The sequence below is a fragment of the Mobula hypostoma genome, chromosome 28 (assembly GCF_963921235.1).
Source record: "Mobula hypostoma chromosome 28, sMobHyp1.1, whole genome shotgun sequence".
NCBI lineage: Eukaryota > Metazoa > Chordata > Chondrichthyes > Myliobatiformes > Myliobatidae > Mobula > Mobula hypostoma.
This window is the reverse complement of record NC_086124.1, coordinates 15,637,913-15,655,747: the sequence shown is the minus strand read 5'-3', so window position 1 is coordinate 15,655,747 and position 17,835 is coordinate 15,637,913. Positions and strand designations below refer to the sequence as shown.

Genomic DNA, 17,835 nt, shown 5'->3' with positions numbered 1-17,835 from the left:
GTAACATTTGTGTTGTGCCGTTACGTCTTCTATTTCTGCTCTGCAGGGGGAAATCGGTGAGTTGCCATTGTATTTACGAAGATTGCACATTGCTATGAGTTACTAGTTAGTCGTCAGTGGACGAGGATGATCATCCAACTCAGAATTTTTCAAGAACACCAACCTCCTTGGGTGGGAAGGAAGCGATCAGGCAGGGAACATGGGCTTATCCAATATGAACTATGCTCCTACGTGGCTTTATCCATTATTCCTCCCTCTCTATTTGCTTTAACCGGGGTAGAGTTGACTTTGCGGGAGGCTGTCAGTATGTGCTGGGTGTGTAACTGAAGACGTAGTGGTTTCTCCATCTGTGCTTCATCAATACGTCGGAATGGAATTCTAAAGGCCCAGTGTCTCATAACACCAGTGCAGCAGTCTATGTCCCATCATTTCCGGTGTCAGTGAGAAAACGTTTTTCTAATGAACTCCCAGTTTATACTATGAAAATGGTGGCAATCCTTGCATTGCAGTGGATAGAGGACGAACAGCCTAACTGTTCTCTGTTTTGTTCCAACCACTTCCTTCTGGTAGGTGCTTTAGATCACTGTATGCCAGGACAAATAGGTACAAGAACAGTTTCTCTCCGTATGCCATCGGTTTTATGAACACTTGAATTTTAGTCTATTAGAAACCAAGTCCACCTGTACATACACAGGTACACCTCATTGTATATAGTTCACGATTATTTGCACTATTGTTTTGTTTGGGTTTTTTTTGATTCTGTACGGCGAAAGCTCAGGGAAACCGGCATCAAATTCCTTGTATGTGTCTACATACTTGGCGATAATAAAGGATTCTGATTCTGATTCTGATTTGTATTGTGTCGTCTTAAGATGGGTGTGTCCAGTCGTTGTCTGTGTGTTTTGTTGGAAGTTAGGCAAACATTATTACAGCTGCAGTATTGGGGAGTGTATGTCTGCTTTTCTGGATCACAGCTCATGTCAGAAGTGAAGTAGTCGATAGGTTGGCTAACAATCTATGAAGGGCAGTGCTGTAATACTGATATGCCACTAAGTAAGAGAGAGGCAAAGGTTTTAATTAAGGATCATGTTCTCTCATTCTGGCAGGGACTGTGAGACACTTAATTGAAGTGGGCACTGAATTGAATGGAATTTAGAAAAAGATGACTTCACTTTGGAGGAGATGAGAGCTCAGAAGGGAGGAACTTGCAATTGTAAGTCATAGGAACAGATAAAGATCATCGATTCTGCTCCACCATTTCATTAAGACTGATCCATTTCCCTCCCCTGCCTTCTCCCTGTAAACATCAGACCCTGACCAATCAAGTAACTATCAAGCTCTACCTTAAATGTACCCAATCACTTGACCATCAATGGCAATGAATTCCACAGATTCTCCAGTCTCTAGCTAAAGAAATTCCCTGTCATCTCTGTTTTAAATGAACATCCCTCTATTTTGAGGTTGTGACCTCTGGTGTCGAACTCCCACACCACAGGACATTTACTCTACACATCCACTATATTGAAGCCTTTCTACAGTTGCCCAGAGCAATCAAAAACTCTTCATATGACAACCCTTTCTATCCCAGACTTGATTTCATGAACTTCCTTTGATAGCTCCACAACGTCAGCACATCCTTTCTCAGATAGGAGGCCCCAAATGCTCACTACTCCAAATGAGGCCTTATCAGTGCCTTATAAAGCCTCAGTGTTGGTGCGTGGCCAAGTGGTTAAGGCATCAATCGACTGACCTGAAGGTCGCTAGTTCAAGCCTCACCTGAGACAGCACGTTGTGTCCTTGCACTTAACCACACATTGCTCTGCGACGACACCAGTGCCAAGCTGCATCGGCCCTAGTGCCCTTGGACAACATCGGTGGTGTGGAGAGGGGAGTCTTGCAGCATAGGCAACTGCCAGTCTTCCATACAACTTTGCCCAGGCCTACACCCTGGAAAACTTCCAAGGAGCATATCCATGGTCTCATGAGACTAACGGATGCCTATAGAACCTCAACATTACATCCTTGCTTTTAAATTCTTGTCCTCTTGAAATGAATGCTCACATTGCATTTGGCTTCCTCACTACCGACTCAACAAGCAAAGTTACCTTTAGTGGATCCTGCACAAGGACTCCTAAGTTCCTCTGCACCTCGTGTTTTTTTTGAATTTTCTCTCCAATTAGAATTAGTGTACACTTTTATTTCTTCTACAAGGTGCATAGCCATACAATTCCCAACTCTGTATTCAATCTGCCACTTCTTTACCCATTCTCCTAATCTGTTTAAGTCTTTGTGCAGACTACCTGCTTCTGCAGTGATACTTGCTCCCTCACCTATCTTTGTATCATCTACAAGCTTGGCAAATATCCATCAATTCCACTATCTGAATCGTTGACGTATAATGTAAAAAAAAGAGGTGGGTCCCAACACAGACACCTATTTAACACCATTAGTCACTGGCAGTACTCCAGGAAAGGCTCCCTTTATTCCCACTCTTTTGTCTTCTGCCAATGAGCCAATGCTCTATCCATACTAGTATCTTTATTGTAATAACATGGGCTCTTATCTTGTTAAAAGCTTCAGAAAATCTAAGTACATAACATCCATCAATTCTCCTTCATCTGTCCTGTTTGTTATTTCTTCAAATGATTCTGACAGATTTGTCAGGCAACATTTTCCCTTCAGGAAACCATCCAGACTTCATGTGCTCCAAGTAACCAAAACCACATCTTAACAATCCACTCCAACATCTTCCCAACCACTAATGTCACACTAACTGGCCAATAACTTCCTTTCTTCTGCAACTCTCCCTTCTTGAAGAGTGAAATGATTTTTGCAATTTATAGCCCTGTGGAACTATTCCAGATTCGAGAGATTCTTGAAGGATCATTTCTAACGCGTCTGTAATCTGTTCGTCCACCTCTTTCAGAACCCTGGGGTATATACCAGGTGATTTATCTATCTTCAGACCTTTCAGTTTTCCAAGCACTTTCTCACTAGTAATCGCAATTTCACTCACTTCTGGCCCTGACACTCTCGAACACTGGCATACTGCTAGTATCTTCCACAGCGAAGACAGTTGCAAAATACTTATTCAGATCGTCCACCATTTCCTTCTGGCCCATTTCTACCTTTCCAGTCATTTGCAAGTGGTCCGATATCTACTTCCCTTGTCCCTTTTACATTACAAACTTTTCAGGCCGTTTGAGAAGAGCAACTCGTCCATAACCTGATGCACGAACAATGACCGACGGCGAACAGCAGCTGAGAAGCGGGTTTTGTTCTGAGCGTTTCTTAGTTTAAAGAAATCGGTGAATTAAATCCCCAGCCAGTGTTGCAATAGTAGCTACACTTATATGAAATGTGACGGACTCCAGTAATTAGTGAATGTGGTGATCAAGCCGACAAACAGACATGCAATAATTTCATTTTAGATGAGCATTAAACAAAGGATTTTTGGCGGGCTGTTTCAAATTTCAGTTTCTTTTTGGAGAATGAGCGGATATTTTCCGTGACTCTGCTGCTGTTTCTTGATTGGTGAATGGGGGAAGTTCTCTGAATGGACTATTTTTTCTATCTCCAATGTCATTGGGCGTTGCAGCACCAATCAGACACGTTCTGCTGCATTCCCCCAAAAGGTACAAGAAGGACGCGGGCCGGAAGCATTCCCTCATTCTCTGTGGAAGATTTGCGGAGATCGTGAAGATGAGCGGACGAGGAAAAACTAGCGGCAAGGCTCGGTCCAAGGCCAAGTCTCGCTCCTCCCGAGCCGGACTTCAGTTCCCGGTAGGCCGTGTTCACAGGCTTCTGAGAAAGGGCAACTATGCTGAGCGGGTGGGTGCCGGAGCCCCGGTCTATCTTGCTGCTGTGCTCGAGTATCTGACGGCTGAAATCCTCGAACTGGCCGGCAATGCGGCCCGGGACAACAAAAAGACCCGCATCATCCCCAGGCATCTGCAGCTGGCCGTCCGCAACGACGAGGAGCTCAACAAGCTGCTGGGAGGGGTGACCATAGCTCAGGGCGGGGTGCTGCCCAACATCCAGGCCGTGTTGTTGCCCAAGAAAACCGGCGGAGCCAGCAAGTGAAGAGACAGAATCTGAACCCAGTAACCCAAAGGCTCTTTTCAGAGCCACTCACAGTGTCTGTGAAAGGGCTGCTCTGCGGATACCTTAAGCGCGAGGGAAAGGGCTCTTGTCCGGATTAGGTTGTTGTACTAGTTGACAGGCAGGGTGTATTGAAATTCCTGACTGGTGCGAAACGCAACGCAGGCTTAACGGTGGGTGCACAGTCTGAAATGTCGGAGCGGGGAAGTCCGCCGACTGTTTGGAGTTGAATGTCCGCTCCGATCGCGTCTCGAGCCCCAGCGCTGCAATCGGCTTCATATCCGTTATCGAATTCAAGCAGCCGCCCGTCGGGTTTAAAACCATCTATGCCTATACCGATGTGTGACTGGCGGTCCGATATGATTGGCCGTTAGTTTTCTTTATAAATAACCTTCCTGGGAATGTTACTTTGAGGGAGTTACTTTTACGGAACAGGACAAGTATTATAACTTTAATTGCATTTCTTTTTAGCATTTTCTAAACTCCAGCTACTGTAATGATGAAAGTACGGATAAACACAGAAAGGGTCTGTTCTCCAATAAACAATTCTGTTTATCAGCTATTTCTGCTCCGGGTCACTGCTCTCACTCTGTGAGGTGGTGGGTGGCTCTTAAAAGAGCCTTTGTGTTGTGTTCAGAATCAAGAGTTCCTCAACCGCCGAAGCCATAGAGAGTGCGGCCCTGGCGTTTCAGCGCGTACACCACATCCATGGCAGTGACCGTCTTGCGCTTGGCGTGCTCCGTGTAGGTGACCGCGTCGCGGATCACATTCTCCAGGAAAACTTTCAGCACACCGCGAGTCTCCTCGTAGATGAGACCCGAGATTCGCTTGACGCCGCCACGGCGAGCCAGACGGCGGATGGCTGGTTTGGTGATGCCCTGGATGTGTAATCACCTCTCACTGTGTAATCTACTGCCCTGGCTTAACTGACCAAAAGTCTGCACTTTGGATTTGTCTGAATTAAATTCCAGCTGTCATTTCCTTGTCTATTTACACAACTGATGTTTATTCTCTTGTAATTTAAACAACCTTCGTCATTGTCCATCATACCATCAATGTTGGTGTCATCTGGAAACTTATTAATCGTGCACCTATAATCTCATTCAAATCATCAATATACCGGATAGGACAACCAATAGGAGACCCAGCACAGATCCCTGCAACACACCACTGGGCAGAGGCCACCAATCTAAAAACAGTAATATGAGGATATGAAAGGGACCAGAGAGATAGGAAGGAGGAAATGTGGCAGTTTTCCAGCATGGGAAGGTTACAGAGGGGGCGATGTGGTGTGCTCCAAGGATTATGTGAGAATGCGAATGGGAAACCTAAGGCCGGGAAATGTTTCAGTGTATAATGTTTCAAGATTCAAGATGAGATAGAAACGCTCTGCAAGAATTTGGAAATGTTTAAGATAGAAACTGTTTGATTTTTTAATGTGTTTTGAGAGTGTTGTTTGGGTTTAAGTGATTAAATTTTTAAAAATGTGTTTTAAACTACTTTAAACTACACCTCCAAAGGGATCCTATCACCAAACATAACTTTACCTTCCTACCACACCCCCAACCCCTCTCCCTGCCTCCCGGTAATTTCCTTGTCCATTCATCCACCCCAACTAATCTCCCTTCTGGCACTTATCAAGTGGCCAAAGTGCTACACCTGTCTACCCGCCTCCTCACTCACCTCCATTCAGAACCCCTAAGAGTCCTTCCAAGTGAGGGAACACTTAACCTGTGAATCTACTGTGTTTGTCTATTGTATCCAATGCTCTCGATGTAACCTCCTCAACATTGGTGATACCTGTCATAAATTGGGGTACTGCTTTGTTGAGCACCTCTGCTCCATCCACTAAAAGTGGAACAAAGTGATGGCCCTAAATTTCATTTTTATTCCCATTCCTATTCTTACATGTTGGGTCCCTGGCCTCCTCTTGTGCCACAACGAGGCCACCCTCAGGGTGGAGGAGCAACACCTTATCTTCCACCTGAGTCGTCTCTAAACGGATGGCGTCAATATCAATTTCCCCATCTGGTTAAAAAAAAAATTCCCTCCATCTCCCCTTCTTTTCTCCACTCTGGCCTCTTGCCTCTTCTCACCTACCAAACACCTCTCCCTGGAGCCCCCTCCTTCCTTTTTTCCTGTGGTCCCCTCTCCTGTGCTATCAAATTGCTTCATCTCCAGTCCCTGACCTTTCCTACCCACCTGACTTCACGTCACGTTCCTATACCCCCACCTTTTTATTCTGACATCTTCCCCCTTCCTCTCCAATTCTGAAGAAGGTCTCTGCCCGAAACATCGATTGTTTGTTCTTTTCCATGGACACTGCCTCATTTGATTAGTTCCTCCAGCATTTTGTGTATGTTGTTTTGGATTTCCAGTATCTACAGAATTACTTGTGTTTATTACTTTAAACTACTTTATTAGCTGGAAGTAACTTTTCCTTTGAGTGGGGCCCACCATTCGAATAGTGGTTGTATTGGCAGCAAAACACCATGGAGAATAAACCAATCTTTGAAGATTGGGTCATTACAGTATTATCTCCCTTTAGTGAGCATATTCATGGCTACTTATATCTGACAGGTCTTAATGTCTTCGCTTGAAGTTTGCAGACAGCACAGCCAACACCATCACATAACTCAGGCTTTCTGTTCCCACCGTTACTCTTCTAAACTTTTTTTGCACTCTTTAAAAAGTAATTACACTGTGGCTCCAATGAGTGTGCCTAAAGCTGCACAGAATATTCTGGGTGTGGATTCATCAATGTCTTCCACAAAAGGAACATCACATTCCAGCTCCTGTGTAATCATCTTTGCTGATGAAGGCCAGTGTACCAAATACTTTCTTCCCCATCCTGTCCATCTGTGATGCCAGTTTTGTGGAAGTTTCAGGAAGGAAAGGTTTAAAATTGCAGGTGACCAGGGTTCAAATCCTGCTGTTGCCAGTGAGGAGTCTATACATTCTCTGGTGCTCCAGTTTCCTCCCACAGTCCAGAGAACTACTGGTTGGGAGGTTAATCGGTCATTATAAATTGCCTGGGATTTAACTGGTGGATTGCTGGCCAGCATGGCTGAAGGGGCTGTAGAGACCTTTTCCGTGCTGTATCTCAATAAACCCAAACGTTGTGTCCTGACTGAACACAGCGCAGACACTGTACGGTCACAAGAGGAACCAAACTCTTGAGAACTGGCCTTCTTTCTGAAGTCTTTTCTGAGTGTGGATGTTCAGTAAGACAGCCATTCCTCGGCTGATTTCCACAGTTAACCAAGGTTCCCTAGTAATTTTTGATACCTTCTTCATTCTTTCTGTTAGCTTAAGAGAGTGATGGGAAGGGTACAGTCGGTCAGCTCCACAGGTTAGTGCTGTAAACTGGGGCAGGGTAACGTTGGGGGAATTAGTTACGAGCCAAGGTTGATTTGGAGAGCCTGTAAGAAAGAAAATGAATAAATGGCAAGTCAGACAGCAAGTGTCTGGGAACAGAATGTTCCCGTTGGGGTGAAGGGTAATCTGGCAGGTTTGGGGAACCTTGGCAAATGAGAGATAATGAGGTTCAGTTTTAAAAGAGAAAGGAAATCATACATTTCATTCAGGAGGCTGACATCAAACCAATCCCTTTCTGGCTACGAAAAGATTGAGTATGCTCTGCGGAAGGAAATCAGGAGGGCAAAGAGAGGGACTATGAGATGGATCCGGCAGGTAAAGTTCAGGAATCTCCGAAGAGGTTCTCCCGTTGTCTTAAGAATGAAAGGGTAGTTAGGGAGAGATTCGGTTCCCTTATAGATCAGTAGGGCTACCGAGATCTTGAGCCCCAGGAGGTGGGTGAGTTTTGTAATGAATGTTTACTCAGGAGAAAAATATGGCTCCAGAGATAAGAGAAAGAAGTGGAGATGTTACTGAGCTGGGAATCTACAAGCAACACGCGGTAACACTGAAGCGGAGAGGAAAACTTGTGCTGGGAACTGTACATTGGGCCCACAGTTTGTGCAGATCTGAACGGTGTGTCAGAGAGGGACCTGACGGTTCAGCCTGGTATCACTGTCAAACAAATTAAGTTTATTGTCATTTAACAATATACATGTATACCGTCAAACGAGACAACGTTTCTCCGAATTAGAGTGTAACGGATAAAATCGATAGATGGATTACACATAAATAAACGAAGTGTGTAAATTAAATATTGCAAGATACAGAACAGATAAACGAGATAAATCAGGACTGACGAAGGGTCTCGTCTGAAATGTCGACTGTACCTCTTCCTAGAGATGCTGCCTAGCCTGCTGCGTTCACCAGCAACTTTGATGTGTGTTGCTTGAATTTCCAGCATCTGCAGAATTCCTGTTGTTTGCGTTTTTTAAGACAAACCAGTAACACTTTGAATGCGATGCGGCTGTGTTTGTGAGTCCGATCACGTCGCCGCATTTCGGCGTCCCGCCTGTGGAAAATGAAAAGATTTCCCTATCACGAGATGGCCCAGCTCCCCAGCTCAATCCTGAAGCGGGAATTGCCCGTATTTTTAGTTGGTTTCGATATTTCAGTCGGAAAACGGTGAGTATTCCGGTGATGGCGGGAGAGAACGAAGTCGGTGCAGCAGTTAAACGGATTTATATGAAAACTGTTGCCTTTAATTCGGACCAAGCTTGTTTTACAGCAAAGAATCCGGCCTCGGACACAGACAGAGAGCGATCTGGGAGTGGAGGTGCCTTATTTTAATTGGAATGGGGGTGTTTTTGGGGAGAAAGAAACACAGAGAGACAGAGTGACCAGGAGCTGACGACAAGGTGTCTCCGCCCCGTCCGCTCGCTGCCTTTAAATTGCTCTGCACCGCCGCCTCTCTCTTCATTTCTCACTCAGTTCTGAGTTTTGAGAGAGTTTGTACAGAGTCGCCGACATGACCGAGATCGCAGCCGCTGAAGTCGCTCCTCCAGCGGCGCCTGCCGCTGCAACCAAGACTCCGAAGAAGAAGAAGGCGGCCGCCCGGACCAAGCCAGCCGGTCCCAAACTGGGCGAACAGATCGACAAGATCGTGGCGGATTGCCGCAGTCCCCGAGGGGTGTCCATAGTCGCGATAAAGAAGGGGTTGGCCGCCAACGGCGTTGATGTGGAAAAGCTCAAAAGTCAGATCAAGATTGTCATTAAAAAGAAATTGGAAAGCGGCTCCCTGATTCACACCAAGGGCGCAGGTGCCTCCGGCTCCTTGAAGGTCGCTAAAAAAGGAAGAACCGCCAATGTCGTGAAAAAAGTGAAGAAACCAGCGGCGAAGACATCTCAGATCAAGAAGCCAGCGATCAAGAAAACTGCGGCCAAGAAAGCAGCTAAGAAATCTCCCGCCAAGAAACAAAGTGTTAAGAAACCGACGGCTAAAAAAGCGGCAGCTAAGAAACCTGCGGCCAAGAAGGCTGCGCAGAAGATCAAGAGCCCCAAGAAGATCGCAGCTCCGAAGGCGAAGGCGCCCAAGAAGTCGGCGAAACCCAAATCGAAGGCAAAATCCGTGAAAGCCAAGAAGGCGACTGCCAAAAAGTAAATAAAGATACACATTTTAAAGGCCTGAAACCAACGGCTCTTGTAAGAGCCACTCACACCTCCCACAAAAGAGCTGGAAATTAGAGGTCGCTCTCTGCTCTATTACTCTGACGCTGTCTCTCTGCATCCCTCTCCGTCTCCCTCGGGCAGGTCAGGGTGCTGTTATAAAAGGAGACAGCGGCCGTCGGTTTGAACAGCAATTTGGAGAATGAAGAGATTGATAATTTAATTTATTTGGTTGTAATGAATGTTTTGAAGATGTACTGCAATTGAACAGCATTTGATTTTGGTGTTGGTTCCTGTGGTCCTTTTGAAAACCTTGTGGCTGTTTTCCCACAAAACCATTTAGTAAAAGCAGAAATTAAAATCAATCTCAGTCTTCTCTCTTTGTCCTCCCGTTTCCGGCAACACTGAATTCACTCACCGCGAAAAGCTATTCAGTAAAAACATAAACATTCAGATTCAGCTAATTGAATGAAGACGATCGATGATTTACATCAAGGTGAAATTTGATAATTCGTGATTATTTTAATTGTAAGAAAACCGGTTGCTGTTGAAACAATTTTTACTTTTGTTTGCCTCTTGGATTTGGCGGGTGATTTCAAACTGAACCGGCATCCAAATCACAGCAGTCAGACTGGCTAATTTCCGACCCTGAGTCACCAATTTCCATATTTGGTCATGGGTAATATTCCCCACCATCTCCCCCACCCTCACCACCGGCCAGCTTCAAACTGGTGATGGAAAGCAGCCAATCGCAACGTTGGGGCCCGCAATGGAGCTGTCCATTGCAACCAATCAAAGAGTGGGACGGCCCATCATCAACGCTTTAAAAGCTGGTTCCTGCGTTTGCTCCGCTATTCCGATCCCGATATTTGAAGTTTCGCTCAGGCGGCTGAAGGAGAATGGCCCGGACCAAGCAAACCGCGCGCAAATCAACTGGTGGGAAAGCTCCCCGCAAGCAGCTGGCCACCAAAGCGGCGCGGAAGAGCGCTCCAGCCACGGGCGGAGTGAAGAAGCCTCATCGCTACCGGCCCGGCACTGTGGCTTTGAGGGAGATCCGGCGCTACCAGAAATCCACCGAGCTGCTTATCCGTAAGCTTCCATTCCAGCGCCTGGTCCGAGAAATCGCTCAGGACTTCAAGACGGACCTGCGCTTCCAGAGCTCAGCCGTCATGGCCCTGCAGGAGGCCAGTGAAGCTTACCTTGTGGGGCTTTTTGAGGACACTAACCTGTGCGCCATCCACGCTAAGCGAGTCACCATCATGCCCAAAGACATCCAGTTAGCCCGCCGCATCCGCGGAGAGCGCGCCTGAATCCGACCTCCACACCGAACACAACAAAAGGCTCTTTTAAGAGCCACCAACACAGCAGTGGAAAGGGCTGTCTGTTACTGTTCACTGAGCTTTTCTTAAACATGCCAACCCAGCCCGATGAACCACATACTTGGCGATAATAAAGGATTCTGATTCTGATTGTGAGTCCAGTCATTGTCCGTGTGTTTTGTTGGAAGTTAGGCAAACATTATTACAGCTGCAGTATTGGGGAGTGTATGTCTGCTTTTCTGGATCACAATTCATGTCGGAGGTGAAGTAGTCGATAGGCTGACTAATAATCTATGAAGGGCAGTGCTGTAATACTGATATCCCACTAAGTAAGAGAGAGGCAAAGGTTTTAATTAAGGATCATGTTCTCTCATTCTGGCAGGGACTGTGAGGCAGTTAATTGAAGTGGGGACTGAATTGAATGGAATTTAGAAAAAGATGACTTCACTTTGGAGGAGATGAGAGCTCAGAAGGGAGGAAGTTGCAATTATAAGTCATAGGAACAGATAAAGATCATCGAGCCTGCTCCACCATTTCATTATGGCTGATCCATTTCCCTCCCCTGCCTTCTCCCCATAAACATCAGACCCTGACCAATCAAGTAACTATCAAGCTCTACCTTAAATATACCCAATCACTTGACCTTCAATAGCAATGAATTCCACAGATTCTCCAGTCTCTAGCTAAAGAAATTCCCTGTCATCTCTGTTTTAAATGAACATCCCTCTATTTTGAGGTTGCGACCTCGGGAGTCGAACTCCCGCACCACAGGACATTTACTCTACACATCCACTATATTGAAGCCTTTCTACATTTGCCCAGAGCTTCCATACAACCTTGCCCAGGCCTGCAGCTTGGAAAACATCCAAGGCGCATATCCATGGTGTCATGAGACTAACGGATGCCTATAGAACCTCAACATTACATCCTTGCTTTTAAATTCTTGTCCTCTTGAAATGAATGCTCACATTGCATTTGACTCAACAAGCAAATTTACCTTTAGTGGATCCTGCACAAGGAATCCTAAGTTCCTCTGCACCTCGTATTTTTTGAATTTTCTCTCCAAATAGAATTGGTGTGCACTTTTATTTCTTCTACAAGGTGCATAGCCATACAATTCCCAACTCTGTATTCAATCTGCCACTTCTTTACCCATTCTCCTAATCTGTTTAAGTCTTTGTGCAGACTACCTGTTTCTACAGCGATACTTGCTCCCTCACCTATCTTTGTATCATCTACAAGCTTAGCAAAAATCCATCAGTTCCACTATCTGAATCGTTGACGTATAATGTAAAAAAAAGAGGTGGGTCCCAACACAGACACCTATTTAACACCATTAGTCACTGGCAGTACTCCAGGAAAGGCTCCCTTTATTCCCACTCTTTTACCTTCTGCCAATGAGCCAATGCTCTATCCATACTAGTATCTTTTTTGTAATAACATGGGCTCTTATCTTGTTAAAAGCTTCAGAAAATCTAAGTACATAACATTCATCAATTCTCCTTCATCTGTCCTGTTAGTTATTTCTTCAAATGATTCCGACAGATTTGTCAGGCAAAATTTTCCCTTAAGGAAACCATCCTGACTTCAGCCTATTTTATCATGTGCTCCAAGTAACCAAAACCACATCTTAACAATCCACTCCAACATCTTCCCAACCACTAATGTCACACTAACTGGCCAATAACTTCCTTTCTTCTGCAACTCTCCCTTCTTGAAGAGTGAAATGATTTTTGCAATTTATAGCCCTGTGGAACTATTCCAGATTCGAGAGATTCTTGAAGGATCATTTCTAACGCGTCTGTAATCTGTTCGTCCACCTCTTTCAGAACCCTGGGGTATATACCAGGTGATTTATCTATCTTCAGACCTTTCAGTTTTCCAAGCACTTTCTCACTGGTAATCGCAATTTCACTCACTTCTGGCCCTGACACTCTCGAACACTGGCATACTGCTAGTATCTTCCACAGCGAAGACAATTGCAAAATACTTATTCAGATCGTCCACCATTTCCTTCTGGCCCATTTCTACCTTTCCAGTCATTTGCAAGTGGTCCGATATCTACTTCCCTTGTCCCTTTTACATTACAAACTTTTCAGGCCGTTTGAGAAGAGCAATTCGTCCATAACCTGATGCGCGAACAATGACCGACGGCGAACAGCAGCTGAGAAGCGGGTTTTGTTCTGAGCGTTTCTTAGTTTAAAGAAATCGGTGAATTAAATCCCCAGCCAGTGTTGCAATAGTAGCTACACTTACATGAAATGTGGCGGACTCCAGTAATTAGTGAATGTGGAGATCAAGCCGACAAACAGACATGCAATAATTTCATTTTAGATGAGCATTAAAAGAAGGATTTTTGGCGGGCTGTTTCAAATTTCAGTTTCTCTTTGGAGAATGAGCGGATATTTCCCGTGACTCTGTTACTGTTTCTTGATTGGTGAATGGGGGAAGTTCTCTGATAGGATTATTTTTTCTATCTTCAATGTCATTGGGCGTTGCAGCACCAATCATACACGTTCTTCTGCATTCCCCCAAAAGGTACAAGAAGGACGAGGGCCGGAAGCATTCCCTCATTCTCCGTGGAAGAATTGCCGAGGTCGTGAAGATGAGCGGACGAGGGAAAACCAGCGGCAAAGCTCGGTCCAAGGCCAAGTCTCGCTCCTCCCGGGCAGGACTGCAGTTCCCGGTAGGCCGTGTTCACAGGCTCCTGAGAAAGGGTAACTATGCTGAGCGGGTGGGTGCCGGAGCCCCGGTCTATCTGGCTGCTGTGCTCGAGTATCTGACGGCTGAAATCCTTGAACTGGCCGGCAACGCGGCCCGGGACAACAAAAAGACCCGCATCATTCCCAGGCATCTGCAGCTGGCCGTCCGCAACGACGAGGAGCTCAACAAGCTGTTGGGAGGGGTGACCATCGCTCAGGGCGGGGTGCTGCCCAACATCCAGGCCGTGTTGTTGCCCAAGAAAACCGGCGGAGCCAGCAAGTGAAGAGACAGAATCTGAACCCAGTGAACCAAAGGCTCTTTTCAGAGCCACTCACAGTATCTGTGAAAGGGCTGCTTTGCGGATACCTTAAGCGCGGGGGAAAGGGCTCTTGTTCGGATTAGATTGTTGTACTAATTAGCAGGTAGGGTGCATTGAAATTCCTGACTGGTGCGAAACGCAACTCACAGGTTTACGCTGGGTGCACAGTCTGAAATGTCGGAGCAGGGACGTCCGCCGACTGTTGGGAGTTGAATGTCTGCCCCGATCGCGTCTAGAGCCCCAGCGCTGCGATCGGCTTCATATCCGTTATCGAATTCAAGCAGCCGCCCGTCGGGTTTAAAATCATCCGTACCCCGATACCGATCTGTGACTGGCGGTCGGATTTCAGGCGGTCCGAAATGATTGGCTGCTAGTTTTCTTTATAAATAACCTTCATGAGAATGTTACTTTGAGGGAGTTACTTCTGCGGAACAGTTTAAGTATTATAACTTTAATTGCATTTCTTTTTAGCATTTTCTAAACTCTAGCTACTGTAATGATGAAAGTACGGATAAACACAGAAATGGTCAGTTCCCCAATAAACAATTCTGTTTATCAGCTATTTCTGCTCCGGGTTACTGCTCTCTCTGAGGTGGTGGGTGGCTCTTAAAAGAGCCTTTGTGTTGTGTTCAGAATCAGGAGTTCCTCAACCGCCGAAGCCATAGAGAGTGCGGCCCTGGCGTTTCAGCGCGTAAACCACATCCATGGCAGTGACCGTCTTGCGCTTGGCGTGCTCCGTGTAAGTGACGGCGTCGCGGATCACATTCTCCAGGAAAACTTTTAGCACACCGCGGGTCTCCTCGTAGATGAGACCCGAGATTCGCTTGACGCCGCCACGGCGAGCCAGACGGCGGATGGCTGGTTTGGTGATGCCCTGGATGTTGTCACGGAGCACTTTTCGGTGCCGCTTGGCTCCGCCTTTCCCGAGTCCTTTACCTCCTTTTCCTCTGCCAGACATGATGCCCTTTCACTCAGTGACGAACCGACTGCTGCTGCCTCCTTTTATACGCAGCGCCCCGACCTGCCCGAGAAAGGCAGAGAGGCGGTAAGGTGTGGAGACGGTGACGAACAATGCGGAGAGAGGGAGAGTCGGGGAGGGGTGGAGACAAAGGCAGGCGGACGGACAGAGCAGAGAGCGGCCTCTCATCGTTCAGCTCCACGACCGTCAATTTCCAGTGGTTTAGCCGCAACAGAACAGCGTCAGCGTTCTGAATAAACCGTTGGAAACTGTTGGAATAAACGAGGGCCCTGTGGAACTGGTTAATGGGGACAGACAGAGAGATGGTGAATACGGTTATCATATTTATCAGGTTTGCGTGTTTCTTGTAGCAGGGATTCATTGATTCCGATTTTTAGAGATTGTTTCAGCAGTATTACAGGCCATTTGGCCCGTCACATCGATATCAACCAATGGGAATCCATCCATATTAATTCATTCTTCCAGCACTTGCTCAGTAGCCTGGGAATTTACGTGACATTTTGAAAACACCATCAGCGGCTCTGCTTCCACCACTCTCTCCGGTACAGTGTTCCAGGAACTCACCACCGTCTGGGTGAACAAATCCTCTCTTAACCTGTTACCCCTTCAACCACACCCCATGTCCTGCAGTTTTATCTGCTCCTGATATGGGGGGGGAAACTCTCTCTAACCTACACTATCTCCACTCCTCATCATTTTCTATATTTAAATCACCTCCCCTCTTAAGCAGGGATCAGTGCTCGGTCCGTTTTTTTTTGTAATCTATATCACAAACTGAGTGATTATATTGTAAAATAGATCAACAAAGAATGGGGATGTAGTGGATAACCAGGAAGACTGTCGAAGCTTGCAGTGTGATCTGGGAATACAGACCCATTATTCCTAAAAAGTGGTCTCACCGGTAGCAAGGACTGTAAATAGAGCTGTAGACACGATGGCCTTCAAAAATCGAAACACTGAGTACAGGAGTTGGGATGTTATGATGAAGTTGTGTAACATGTTGATGAGGCCTAATTTGGAGTATTGAGCGCAGTTCTGGTCACCTACTTACAGTTAACCATCTGTCCCAAAAACATTTGAATCTGTAACCACAGAGGGAATAAATGCACATCTCCAAAACTTCAAGAAATCTGGCAAAGTGAACAGGGTTTTGAGAAAGTGATTCCACTTTCAGCCAAATATATTGAAATCTTTGGTGTAGTAACATAATCTGTGGATAAAGGGAAGAGTGGTCGCGCTGATCTGAGATGTCCATTTGATAAGCTTCCCTTTCATAGGAAAGCGAAAAATTCTGAACTTACTGGTGACACAAAGAGAGATGAGAACATAAGTAGGGAAGATGGAGTAAGGAGGGGAAATTATGGGAAGAAGTGAGATTGCACATTTTGGCAGGAATAAATATGCAACAAAACATGTTAGCAGAATGGTATCTGATGAAGTGGCTTCTGCTTGAAATGTTAACTCTGTTTCTCTGTCTTTACTGCCTGAGCTGTGTTTTACTTGAATTTCAGTGCTGTACTCATCTCTTTGCGTTTGCTCTTTTTCGATAAAACCATCATTTAATTTTCCAAGAATTGAAAACACATCTGAAGAGGTTTTGTGTCAGTTATCCAAGATATATGATAGTAATGTTACAGCCAATATCAAAGTGGGTAGTAAAAGCTTTTTCAAGTGTATTAAATAAAAGAGAGATGAGAGTGGACATAGAACTGCTAAAGAATGAGGCTGAAGAAATAATAACAGGGGGCAAGGAGATGGCAGATGAGGTAAATGAGTATTTTGCAGTAGTCTTTACTGTGGAAAACACTAGTGGTGTGCCAAATGTTAAAAGGTGTGATGGAAGAGAGGTGGGTGCAGTTACATTACAAGGGAGAAGATGCTCAAAAAACTGAAAGACCTAAGGATACATGTCACCTGACCAGATGAACTGCACCCTCGGATTCTGAAAGGGCTAGTGGTGGAGATTGTGGGATAATTAGTAATGATCTTCAAAAATCATTGGACTCTGGCAAACCTCCAGAGGCCTGGAAAGTTGCAAATGTCACTCCACTCTTTTAGAAAGGCAGCAGAAAGGAAATTATTGACCTTACCTCAGTGGTTGGGAAGATGTTGGAGTAAATTGTTAAGGATGAGATTCTGGAGTACTTGGCTTCCTAAGGGAAAATCCTGCCTGACAAACCTGTTGGAATTCTTTTGAGTACATTACACATAGGATAGATAAAGGAGATGCAGTGGATGTTCTATATTTGGACTTTCAGAAGGCCTTTGACAAGCTGCCACACTTGAGGCTTCTTACTGGATTGGTAGAAGACAACGAGTGGGAATAAAGGGATCCTTTTCTGCTTGGCTGCCAGTGAGTAGTGGTTGGTGTTGGGACCACTTCTTTTAATATCAATGATTTTCATGATGGAATAGATGGCTTTGTTGCCAAGTTTTCAGCTGATATGAAGATTGCTGGAGGGGCAGGTAGGCTGCAGATGGACTAAGACAGACTAGAATAATGGACAAGGTTGGCAAATGAAACACAATGTTGGAAAATGCATGGTCATCAACTTTGGGTGTAGAAATAAATGTGCAGACTATTTTCAAAACAGAGAGAAAATCCAAAAATCTGAGATACAATGGGACTTTGTACAGAACACCCTCCTGTTTATCATCTACTGTGTATCACTACAGTCCCTTTATATTCACATATCCATGTAAAACTCCACTGAACTGACCCTGCCATTCCTACCCGATCCATATCCCTCTGTGTTCATTGATAGTCCTTTACTCCATCCACAATCTACCAGTCTTTGAATTTGAAAAGTTCAAAGTAAATTTATTATCAAAGTATGAATATCACCATATACTACTCTGAGATTTTCATGAAGGCATTCACAACAGAACAA

General features: G+C 45.4%; 3 protein-coding genes and 1 pseudogene across 3 annotated transcripts; 3 read left to right on the top strand and 1 right to left on the bottom strand.

The window, feature by feature from the left end:
• Positions 1-17,835, bottom strand: part of LOC134338864 (histone H2A type 1-like) — a 597,857-nt pseudogene that overhangs the window by 562,177 nt on the left and 17,845 nt on the right.
• On the top strand, positions 3,703-14,479 carry LOC134339100 (uncharacterized). Its single transcript, XM_063035408.1, has 3 exons — positions 3,703-4,079; positions 8,038-8,059; positions 13,540-14,479. The coding sequence occupies exons 1-3, from the start codon at positions 3,703-3,705 to the stop codon at positions 13,927-13,929; spliced, it is 789 nt and encodes a 262-aa protein (XP_062891478.1). The 3' UTR covers positions 13,930-14,479.
• LOC134339087 (histone H1-like) lies at positions 8,963-9,817 on the top strand. Its single transcript, XM_063035396.1, has one exon. It carries the CDS (start codon positions 8,987-8,989, stop codon positions 9,617-9,619), a length of 633 nt encoding a protein of 210 aa, XP_062891466.1. The 5' UTR covers positions 8,963-8,986; the 3' UTR covers positions 9,620-9,817.
• LOC134339092 (histone H3) lies at positions 10,498-11,063 on the top strand. The gene has a single exon (XM_063035400.1). The coding sequence runs from the start codon at positions 10,524-10,526 to the stop codon at positions 10,932-10,934; it is 411 nt and encodes a 136-aa protein (XP_062891470.1). The 5' UTR covers positions 10,498-10,523; the 3' UTR covers positions 10,935-11,063.